This window comes from Sorghum bicolor, chromosome 6 (genome assembly GCF_000003195.3).
Source record: "Sorghum bicolor cultivar BTx623 chromosome 6, Sorghum_bicolor_NCBIv3, whole genome shotgun sequence".
Lineage (NCBI taxonomy): Eukaryota > Viridiplantae > Streptophyta > Magnoliopsida > Poales > Poaceae > Sorghum > Sorghum bicolor.
In genome coordinates, this window is record NC_012875.2 from 60007204 (window position 1) to 60019586 (window position 12383).

General features: G+C 42.2%; 1 protein-coding gene and 1 long non-coding RNA gene across 2 annotated transcripts; one reads left to right on the forward strand and one right to left on the reverse strand.

The window, feature by feature from the left end:
• On the forward strand, window positions 1–2394 carry LOC110436203. Its single transcript, XR_002453967.1, has 2 exons — window positions 1–382; window positions 2103–2394. It is a non-coding gene; the product is annotated as an uncharacterized LOC110436203 (long non-coding RNA).
• Window positions 3694–7576, reverse strand: LOC8085866 (transcription factor SRM1). The gene is made up of 2 exons (XM_002448726.2): window positions 6748–7576; window positions 3694–4547 (listed from the first exon to the last, which is right to left on the reverse strand). Exons 1-2 carry the CDS (start codon window positions 7152–7154, stop codon window positions 4046–4048), a joined length of 909 nt encoding a protein of 302 aa, XP_002448771.1. The 5' UTR covers window positions 7155–7576; the 3' UTR covers window positions 3694–4045.

Sequence of the window (12383 nt, forward strand, 5' to 3'; positions counted from 1 at the left end):
CGCCGCTACTCGGACTCGTTTGGAAGCACGCGACACAGGGCTCTCCGCCGCGAAGGAGCAGGGTTTTGACGGGGAAACCTGTCCGACCTCGTCACGCCGGGCGGCATTCCCCGCCGACTCGACTCACCTCGACTCCTCCTCCGTCGCCGCCCCTCCGCACTCGCCTCGACTCTCCGCCGTGGCCCCTCCGCCTTCGCCTTGACTCTCATCTTGCCATCCCCGTCACCTCCCAGCCACCATCCCCCTTCTGAACCATCGTCGTCCTCGCCTCCACATCGGCTTCGTCCCCACACACTGGAGAGATGTGACCACTGCAGCTACTGAGAGGACGGCTCCAAGATCCACTTCAGTTCTTCTCAGATTTGTCTTCCCTCTGAACAAAGTAAGATGGTCTCGATTTGGTATGCACCCGCTTGATTCGTCCCCCTTCTCTATGTTTTGTTGTATAGTGTCGAATTCAAGTGAGCATCTGCCTAGATTGTTTTCATCATCTGTGACATGCTTGTTTCATGGTTGATCCACTTTGCTTGCCCCAACCCGATTGACTAGGGTTTACTAAATTGTTGATTCACAGGTGCCCAAATATAGCCGATCTAGGGTTTCAGTAGATTATTGGTTCTTAGGTTTACTGGTTCTAGTAGTGTGTTCTTGAATTTTTTGTTTCTAGCACTAGCTGGTTTTGGTAGATCCAGTTTACTGGTTCGTGAATGCACTTGTTGATACAAATTGGGAGCATGAACTGGTTTTGGTAGATCCAGTTTGACTCCCACAGTTGATATGAATTGGTGAGATTCTTACTGATACACTAGATTTTGATAAAAGGATACATTTTAATTGCTATATGCTTTGCTTCGGCCGTTTGGAGCAACTTCATCTCCCATGTTCTATAATCCATCCTAGCATGCTAGAAGTTTTTCTGCACAATTGCACACGGAAGCATTAGCCATAGGTTGATAGTTTTCTGACAGGTCAAGTCTGCTGTGTCAGGTTCCATTTTTTTTTTGCAGCAACTAGTAGGACTAGAACCATGGTATTCCTTTATTTTTGAAGCAACTACTGCTATCTTAGCTAATATTACGATCATACGGATTTGTGTTTTCATTTCAAGGTGATCAACCTTTTGTTTCGAATAAAGAGTTGTAGTTCAGTGTTCGACCTTTAGAAAATTCAGTTCACTGAGCTGTTGTTTTTTCTTCAGAAATGATTAAGCTTCTTTCCTCTAAACTGTACTGCTTGCTGCCATCTTGCAATTAGCTGCATGGGTTGTAGGTCCTTTTCTTCTTCATGTTTGCAAACAGAACCGATCTTGCTATTAAGCTTGTCACATTTGCAGTTTAGTTACAATTCTTGCTGAGAATATAGATTCTGAAATGACCTACATGACCTGGGCACTTTAGATTCTGAAATGGCTGCATCCAAGGCATAAGTATGGTTAAGACAGTTTGTTTTTTTTTCCACATTATATGGGGCTGTTTGTAATCTGCCTTAACCATTGTTACTCTTGAAACTTGTAAGTAGGTCAATCTGCTATTTAGAGTTCACGCCAGATCTTTTATCCTGTTCTTTCAGTCTCTTAGTAATGGTAACTCTGGTAGTCCTTGTTATGTTGCTATGTTTCTTTCTTGTGCTATCATACAGCTGATCTCAGTGTAGAATAGTGATTAGTCTCATACGGTTGTCCTTTGCTCAGTATTCAGGTAGTAGTAATTTTTTCCCTTTTTCTTTTTAAGTTTTCATTCAGTTTTTCACAATAGTGTTTCAGGTTTTTATAACTTGGTGGCCATCAGGGTTGCTAGTAAAGCACCATCTAACTTATGTTTGTGCGGTGCTAGTTGTGTATTTCATTTATCTTAGTCTGAATTGATAGATAGTCTTGGACATCATGAGAACAGTCTTCTCCTACCTATGTTATATGAATTTGATTTCTTGAGTTTAGGGGGGGGGGGGGGGTTGATTGTGCACTACTCGTATCGGAGTGATTCATCTAGCTAGCTTTACCAATGGACAACCATGTTCTAAGTGCAAGGAACCGTAGATGGAAACATGTTTATTTCATTTATACAATACAAGTATCTAACGTGTTTCCCTGGTGTTACTTGTAGAGCTCTTGGTGGAAGCAATACATGATTTGAGGAGCCCTTGAGCTATATAATCTCTCTACTTGGGTACTGAACATGCGGTGGCAATGCCTATGTCATATGTGACAAGCTTCTGGAAAGGGTTTTAAGTCATAGATTTATTTTTATTTTTTTTTGCAAAACTTAAAGTCATAGTTTTTTAGTGTTCAAGTTTTTAGTGAAGAGACTCATTCCATTTTTTTATATATATCTGTCAACAATTTGTGGATGGAGATGAATTCGTGATGCATGTGTTAGCTTGTTTTGATTTGGATATTATTAGGTTCCTGAATCAAACTTTGCACATGAATGTGCATCTTGGGGATTTTTTTCGAAACAACTGTAGGCACAGGGCAAAGATTCGCAGGCACAGGGCAAAGGCCGAGCTGGTTGAACTGACTAGCCTGGTCGACGTACGTGTATGTCCTTACCTGCCAGAAACTTTGTTCGTGCTAGAGCTCCACTGCACGCATCTTATCATCCATGGGAAAAATGTTTCCAAACAGCAGCAGAGAAATAACTCCGTCCGTGAAATCTCCCCCTCGGGTGGGCAGGGGATTAGCATGTCTAAAAAAATCCCTCCCCCTCTGTTTTCTTCCCTGGGTTTGTTACCCTGAGTTGCCAAAGTAGGCCTTAGAGAATGTTTTTTCACAGTTTGCTAAAAAATTAAGGATGTCAAAGTCAAATAACAAAATGTTGGAGATGCTCTAACTAATGATTTTATCTATAGATTTGTACTCAACTAGTCATTGGTTCTTCTATTTGTTGATTGGTCATATACTCATATGCTTGCAGTTAACCAAAGTTCTTTTCAAGATTTCATACCATTTTGATGTAATATGTTTGGAATTAAATAAAAATTATGTTCAAAAAAACTTTAACCACTATTTTTTCTAGAACATTTTTAAACTCTTCACATTCACGTGTGTTATGCAAAAGTTTTTTAAAAAAATCGACTAACTTGTTCGGTCATCTTTATTTTCAGAATTATTCAAATTTATGAGATTTAAGTGCTTTTTCAATATAATCCTACACATATAGCTTGTTTGTTTTTAACAAAATAATTTAAAACTTACTCCCTTTGTCCCAAATTACAAGACATTCCAAAAATTTTAGAGAATCAATTCATCTCAAGTTTAACCAAATTCATATAACAAAATAATAACATTTATGATGTCAACTAAGTTGTAATTTATAAGCCGTACTTTTTCTACCGGCAAATAGTACTTTGAGCCATGACTTTTCGGACCGGCGAACAGGCCCATGTCTTTATTTTTGCTGATGTGTTCATTTAAATAGAAATAAAACTTCCACTTAAGTCTCATGTCACATCACTATTCTTGCTGATATATCACCTCATTTAAATAGAAATCAAACTCACAATGTCCCTGACCTTACCCACCGTCCACCAAAGCAAGGCTACCGACGTCGGAAATCAAGGCACTGAACCCGACTAATGTGATAGTGGCACTGTACCTATCCAGTGGTTGTGGAAAATACTGAACCCGAGTATATAAATAATTATACATTTATTATATAACTAACAATACTTAACTAGTCCCACAGTTCGGTAAAATGGATATCAGAAACAGGCGGTGTATCTTACTCTTGTTGCAGCTGGTATACAGCTACAAATCATAGATGAAGCACAAGCTCCATCTAGCCTGAAACACTGCCACACCGAGAAACTTGGCAGCACCAGTCCTGAAACACTTGGTTTTGGAGCAGGTGTACATGAAAAAGTTTGCATGCAACACAAAGTACATAATCTGCAATGTCCTCAATGCAACATGTAATAACAGTTTGTAATGTACAAGGGTTTATTGGTATTGCTTTATTGAGACATGGCAGCACACCCGCTAAACGCTGACACAGGAGATTATGGGTGTCGTTTCTTTAGACGCCACACAGCATTTGAAATGTGTCCCTCACCCATGAGATGATGGGGGTGGCATTGGATAGGGCATCGGAGCAATGTTTACTGGAGCACCAGGTACTACGGCTCCTGGAACCGGGGCATGCATGCCATAGGCCAGATGAGGTGGAGCAGAAACAGGTAGTGTAACAGGAGTTCCAACAGCTGAGACAAGAGGGCCACCAACTGGCTGTCCAATTGTTGTGCCATAAGCATCGACGCCTGGAGGTGTATTCGCTGGCTGTGGGGATTGCTTAGATGGTTTCCCAGGATTTGCAGCCTGACCATTTGTTTGACCTGTGATTGGACCCTGTGCCGTTGATGCATCTCCATTGTTCACACTGGTGATGTCATGTATACTTGATCGCCGCCTCTCTCTGTTCATTGAGTTCAGACGGATAAAGTACTTCTGTGCATGACTAGCTACTTGAGTTGGAGTCCTTGAGATCACAAAGTTACGTGAGATGCTCCGCCAGTCACCTTTGCCATACTTTTCAAGTCCAAGGAGGAACAATCTGCAAAATCAAAATCAAGTTAAAGAGTATTTCAATAGCAATACAAACTCTGGGTGGATGAAGCATTTGAGAATAAGTTATACTGTATGTCCAGTCCCCAGAAGAAAGAAGCAATGGTTAAAATAAATTATTCAACTCTTGTATACAAGTTACTTATGTTAAATATAGTCGCCTAGAACATTGAGATTTCAGGAGGAAAAAGAAAGTTGAATGTGTCATCTATGATATGTCGCCACTTGAATTGTTCTAAAAACATAATACTTGAGGGTGTGCCCATGTCAGTGATAAAAACATCTCTTTAACTTTACGCATGATATCAGATACTTGGGAAATAGCTGCATTCTCAAGCCATTTCTAACTACTACCCCGTATTTACTACTACTACTTCCAACCAACGCTTCTGCTTAAAAATTAGCAGTATGTATTTTCACCTTATGCCATTGGCTCAACAAGCTAATTACATTCACATACAATTTCAGTCATTTAACCACCAAAATCACAAGTGCAGAACCGATCTTTTTAGTTTGAGAAAAAAAAGGAACCCATCTTTTTTGTTTGAGAAAAAAGGAACCCAACTTTTACTCTTTTTTTCTGTCACCCTTGCTCACACAAATTTCATCTTTATCACTCACACAACACGGTGTATATTGAATTGAATTTATCACCTACCTAAACAGAAATACTATCAACAAGCCGACAACATTTGGGTTGTACATAAAAACAGGACTACTTGTAAAAGGTGCCTATAGCACCTACACCACTACACGCACGTATGAATGCACGATAACTTCAAACTTAGCAAGTTAATACTGAATAGAGCATTCTCTAAACGGTGCCACATAACAAATATCAGAAGGTGGTAAGAATAGCAAACAAAAACAGAGTGAAGAAAAGAGGAGTATATACCAATAAGCATGAAATCATGCATATAACAGAAACACCTAATTACAGGGAGCTGGAGATTCAATTTTTTTTAAAAGCAAGTTATGCAGAAGGAAAATAAGAGCTATATTGTACTTGACTTTTCCTTCCATTGGCCATCTAGTACAATAATTTATATCATGGGCGACTAGTTTATTAAGGTTCATTTAGCAAATGTAGAAGGACAGTTTGCTCCCCAAAAGAAAATAGTACGCTGGAACAAGACAGATGTATCTAATATGCTTTTGTTACCGAAAAGTTTGATGCTTATGTAAATCACAACCATTGTTTGAAAACACTATTCGTGGAGAAGTAAAAAAAAACATTAAAACATCCAAGTGCCGCTAGTATCATCCATCACCTATACAATTAAAACCAGACACACAGAGGATGTAATTCCAATATAATACAGTACACTTATTCAGAAAACTATCAATGTATAGATTACAATAATTGCAAGCACTGAGTCAGGCAAACAGAGCTCACAGTATATTATCTGATCCACCCATAGGCGAATGCCAGCTGAAAAGAATCATGCAACATACCAAAACTGCCAAAATGCCCAAAACGACACTAGTCCCTGAAACGAGCTTACATGTTGAACTTAACAGATTTCAAAATCTCCAGGCTACGTAAATCTAAGAAAGCATGCAGCAGTCTAACTAATCCACCAATACATGATGGCACCCAACAGAGCATAACAGCTGAAAGAATCATGACACACATACCAGAACCGCCAAATCGCACAAACCGACAGACACTCCTTGGGGCACCCAGCCATTTTGCAGCAACGGCTATCTATCTAAGTAACATATACCCAAACCTCCAACGGAATACGACAAGGGCACAAATAAATGAACATAAACCCCAAATAAGGTTGTAGGATCCTAGCTCCTAAGGCATGGAATCCACCTGCTGAAATGTAATTGGACCCTACCCATGCGCGTCACCAGCCCAACCAATAAACATTCATGCAGGAGGAAACAGCCTAAGCCTAGTTGCCGACATACAAGGTGCGGAGTCCGTGTACCCAGCGCCCCACACAGTAGGCAGTACACACACCCAGTTTTCCTGGCAAGAGCATCAGGTAAACTACCTAAACAAATAATTTAAAAACTATGACAGCTACGCAGAATAATAAATTAGCATATGCCCGATAAAACAGTTCAACATAGAAACAGCTGCTTTCCCCTAAGCGGCACGGGCAATTCAGCAACCAATTATCAAGCATCACTGCAATTCTGGGCGCAAGAATCAAAAGCTGGAACTTGAAGTCAACCTGTGCTCGTCCTCTGTCCAGGCGATGCCCTTCCTGCGCTCCTGCTCGGCCGACTTCGCCGACCCCTTGTCCCCGTGGGTCCCTCCTCCCCCACCTCCCTTCTTCCCGCCGCCGCCGCCGCCACCCCCTTCCTCGGCGGCGCCGTCAGCCGCGTACGTCGGAAGCGGCACGCGGCCCGACTCGATGCCGTCGACGTCCTCCACCAGCAGCTCGTAGTGCCGCCTGACCTCCTCCGGCGTCTTCCCCTCGACGGCCTCCGCTAGCTTCTCCCACCTCGCGTCCCCGTCCTCCTCGCCGCCCATCGTCGTCGCCACCGCGTTCTCGAACGCCTTCTCCTGCTCGCGGGTCCACGCCCCGCACCCCTCCTCGCCGCCACCGCCGCTGCTGCTCGCCTCCTCCACGGCCATGGATGCGGACCCGGAGCTGACGCCGCGGGGTGGATGAACCCTAAGCAAGCGGCGGCCCCGCGGAATCCCGCGAGTAGGGTTTCGAGGTTTTGGGGGAGAGCGGAAATGGAGCGGTGGCGGCGCGGCGAGATAAGAGGAGTGCCAATTTGGCTTCGGCAAGGATGCGTGCGGGATTACGGGGAAGGGAATAAATTGGGGGCTTCGAGAAAGGAAGGCGTCGCAGGAGCAGGAGGAGGAGGGGGAGATCTACCGGCGAGGTGAGCTGTTAACCGCGGGGGATATTTTTGGTTTCACCGCGCGGCCGCGTCTGCGAGAGAGAGACGGGGGGCTGTCGGCCTCGGCCTCGGCCTCCCTCCCCTCCTTGTGTTGTGTGTGGAAGAAGGGAGGAGGCATGGCAGCGTGCTGGCCGTGGGCGCCGCGGCCGCCCGTGTCCTGGCTCCGGACACGGACCGCTGGCGTCCGGTGGATGGTAGGAGCCGGTTAACTGGTCTCCATCGACTAATCATTGAGCTTTCCCAACAAATTCCTCTACGTTTTCTTACCTTTTTTTATGACATGATTTGATTTTCCATCGTATCTACAGCCGTGATCCGTTGTCCTCAGCTAATCTGATTGCGGCAAGGCTAGCTTAGCGAGGCATGTTGGCAAACTCTCTAAATTCTTACTTATAATTTGAGATAGAGAAAGTATAAAACATGTAATAATTTAAAAGAAAAATAAGCAATCGATATTGCTCTAATAGTCATTGTTTAACATATCTACTCTCCGTATAGTATTTAGAAATCATTTAGGACAGCGACATAGTCAAGCTCCAGGCAGTCAAAAAGGATTCCCAATCTGGCGACCATGAACCCACTCCGCCCGCCATCGTCAAGCTCCAGGCAAGTTAGGGCAGGCAATGGACGGGTAGGGAAGGGTACAGCAGGGCAAGGCAGGGGTGCTCCCGCAGCCGCCGTGGCTGGCCGATTTGGTGCGGTTGCAGGTGCTGCCGCAACTCCTACTGTTGATGGATCCAGCGAGGCAGCAGCTGCATCTCCAACTCTTCCAAGTTTTGAAGCTGGTTATTTACCTGCATGGTGGACAAGTTCCTCTCCGATGGGCTCAAGTGAAGGGTATGGCCTGATTTATTCTAGGCATCCTTGATGGATTTGTGTTGTCTAATTGTACCCACATTTCGATTTCTAGTTGCTGAAATTAAAACTGATATATTCAGACTAGGAGTACATGTTTCCTTTCATTTATTCAGACTAGGAGTATGCTAGCAGTGCTTCTCTAATATGATCTTTAGCGCCTCCACTTGCAGCAACAAAAACAAGAGAAGAACTGTCAGAAACATGTTCTGCTATAGGAGTAGGAGTACTGTACTTTGGTACAGGTACCCAGTGATTTTCTAATGAAAATTTCATTAGCTCCTTTTATATGTCTCAGTCTTATATATGTTTCTCATTTGACATGTTAACAAATATGATTTTGTAAGCTACAGAGCAAGTATGTTTCTCAGATATATATATATAATATAATATAATATAATATAATATAATATAATATAATATAATATAATATAATATAATATAATATAATATAATATAATATAATATAATATAATATAATATAATATAATATAATATAATATAATATAATATAATATAATATATCGTTTGGAATGTGATGAGTGATCACATCATACAGGCTATATGGATGCTTGGCACAATTGATCTATTGCTTTTTTGTGTTGCATTTAAAGTTATCTCTAGTATAGAAATTATTGCAGAAACCATGGATTGGGAAGGGTAGTTTCTAAAGCACATTTATTTCTCTGTTTATCTCTTGGATAATGCATCAAGAAACTACCCATTGGGACTGCCCTTATTTTTATAAACATATTTAGAAAAAAAATATATGTATACTCTTATAAACATATGTATATTTTTCATATTTACAAACTCCACAATTTAAAAGTTAATGATGATTTATATTGTTTAATGTTTGACTTAAACTTTGTCCAAAACGACTTCTAAATTCTATATAGAGGGAGTATATCTAATAATATAAATGCAAAATTTTTCAATCTCTGATTTTGGTCCGGTCCATTCTTTTGGCCTAACTAACTGTCTCACATTTGCTCATTTCACACTTTGCTCTCCCCAGTCCACTACTCTTTGTCATTTTTTCGGCCCATCGGCCCAAATCATAAACAGTCTAATCTAGTTTGATGACAAGAAATCGAGAAAAAAAATCAGCCACAACTGGATTCAAACTGTGACCTTCAGGGGACTAACAACACTTGGTAACCATCACACCATGTTAATTCATGTGATATGATACATTTTTTTTCTTTATTTATCCTAGCTCTGCGGCACAACTATTAAATTACGGTTTCTTTGAAAACCTCGATTGTAAAGTCTAACTTCTGAGTGATGGACTAATAAAGAAAAAACTATATGACTAACTCAAGCCAAGAATAGAAATAATAATATAATTAGAAAATGATACAGATCATGATATTTAGGCTTTTCCAAACAAATAAAGCCAAAACACAGATTGGACTGTGACTTCCCTAACCTGGTGATGTCCATGATTGCCACTTCCATGATTTATTTTTGGGAGCGTATGGTATGCAAACTGGCTACCTATACAAACTATACAAACTATAATCAGGATCATAAGACTCTAATCCAATGGTTAGAGAGAAAGGTGGGTTAATTTAGCACTTAAACCCCCCACTCATCCTATCTAATCCATCTAATCCCAGGTCGCGGCCGTACGTCGTTACTTCCTCGTGGTGCCGTTTTGTTCCTGTCCGTCGTTTTTTGTTGCTGCGTGAGGTCGGCGCCGTGACCCGCGATCCAGCGCCGCCGACCGCTCGCCGGGTACCACGGCCAAGGACGTACGTGCGTACGAACGGACCGAGGCAGGTCACCGCACGGCACGACACCCTACTATAGCACGGCACGATCACTCATCAGCTACACACGATTGGCCGCCCGCCCAGCACACGATCCCTCGCTGCCATGGATCATGGAGATGCAGGAGAAGGAGCGTCTGGCAGCCATGAACAGGACCATGCAATGTACAGGATGCAACGTACTGCAGGATGCAGTGTACAGGATGCCTCTGCACCTCCGCGCATGGAGACGCTGGAGAAGGAGCAGTGCAACGCTGGAGACCGATTAGGGCTCCCTGTCCCCCATGCACCCTTGGAGACAGCTGCCGCCATGGAGACCGACGCTAAAGTCATGGTGATCGGCACTGCCACCATGGAGACCCCCGCTGTTCCTGTCCTCGCCGATGATCACACTGTCATCACGATCGACGCGGTCGATGCCGGAGTTGGAGCCCACCTTGAACAACCAAGCACACCTAAACCGACACCTTCTCCGAGTTTAGTAGTAAGTTGCACAAATAATTTTTTTTTTGCACAGAACTAGTTATGTCTGGTTCGTTGCTCATATAATTTTACACTTGTATAGGACACAAATTGCAAAGAACTTTTGAAACCTATGGTTGGAATGATCTTTGATAGTCTCACAGATGTGGAAAAATTTTACAAATCATATGCACATGAAGTTGGTTTCTCTGTTCGTGTGAATCAGCAAAAGAAGGACAATGCTGAAATATTATTCAAGCGGTATTGTTGTTCAAGAGAAGGGTATAGACAGGAGAGCATAAAAAAAGTTAGTGACAAATCCGGGAAAAAAAGGAAGTCACCAAATGTGATGGAAACCAGATGTGGCTGTGAGGCACATATTGTTGTCAGGCTTGGCAGTGATAAGAAGTATCGAATATATTCAGTGGTTGAGGAGCACAGCCATGGTTTTGTGTCGCCAGATAAGAGGCATTTGCTAAGATCCAACCGTAATGTCAGTGAGAGAGCAAAGAGTACTTTGTTCAACTGTCATAAGGCTAGCATTGGCACCTCACAGGCGTATCGACTTCTCCATGTCAGTGAGGGTGGTTTTGAGAATGTTGGGTGCACAAAGAGGGATTTGCAAAACTATTTCAGTAACCTCAGAACAAAAATTAAGGATGCAGATGCACAAATGTTTGTGGCACAACTTGAGCGAAAGAAGGAAGTAAATCCTGCCTTTTTTATGAATTTATGGTGGATGAACAAGGACGACTTGTTCGTGTATTTTGGGCAGATGCTATATGCAGAAAAAACTATAGTATTTTTGGTGATGTCATTTCAGTAGATGCAACATATACCACCAACCAGTATAACATGAAATTTGTGCCGTTTACTGGAGTCAATCATCACTTGCAAAGTGTTTTCCTTGGGGCAGCATTCTTGGCAAATGAAAAGATCGATTCATATGTATGGTTGTTTCAAACCTTTCTTAAGGCCATGGGTGGAGTAGCACCTCAGCTAATCACAACAGATGAAGATGCGAGCATGACGGCTGCTATTGCACATATTCTACCAGATACAGCTCATAGATTTTGTATGTGGCATATCATGGAAAAGGTACCTGAGAAGGTCGGGCCATCTATAAGAAATGATGAAAATTTTTGGGAAAGACTAAATAAATGTGTTTGGGGGACTGAGAATTCAGAGGACTTTGTGTCACAGTGGAGATCTATCATGACTGATTATGAACTCGTGGAAAATGAGTGGTTTTCCACTAGGTATGCCATTCGCGAATCTTGGATTCCGGTATACTTTCTGGACATACCTCTAGCAGGAATGCTTAGGACTACATCGCGATCAGAGAGTGCAAATTCTTTTTTTAACCGTTTCATTCATAGAAAATTGACCTTTGTTGAGTTCTGGTTAAGGTTTGACACAGCTTTGGAGTGCCAGCGCCAAGAGGAGTTGAAAGCCGATAATGCAAGTCTTCATAGCACTCCTAAATTGATGACACCATGGGCCATGGAGAAGCAATGTAGAGGGATATATACACATGAAGTTTTTAGTAAATTTCAGGAACAACTCATAGCTGCAAGAGACCATTGCATTTTTCAAGGTACTTCAGAGTGTGAAGATATAAGATCTTTCACCATCAGCAGCCTAACTGGAAAAGATCGAGTTGTTCATATGAACAAGTCAAATATGTTTGGTATGTGCTCGTGTAAATTTTATGAGTCATATGGTATCCCGTGTCGTCATATCATACAAGTGCTTCGAGTCGAGAAGCAAAATGAGATACCATCACTTTATATTATGAAGAGATGGAAGACAAGATGCAAAAGGTACATACTGTCCTTTTTTTCTATGGCTATTTTGTTTGG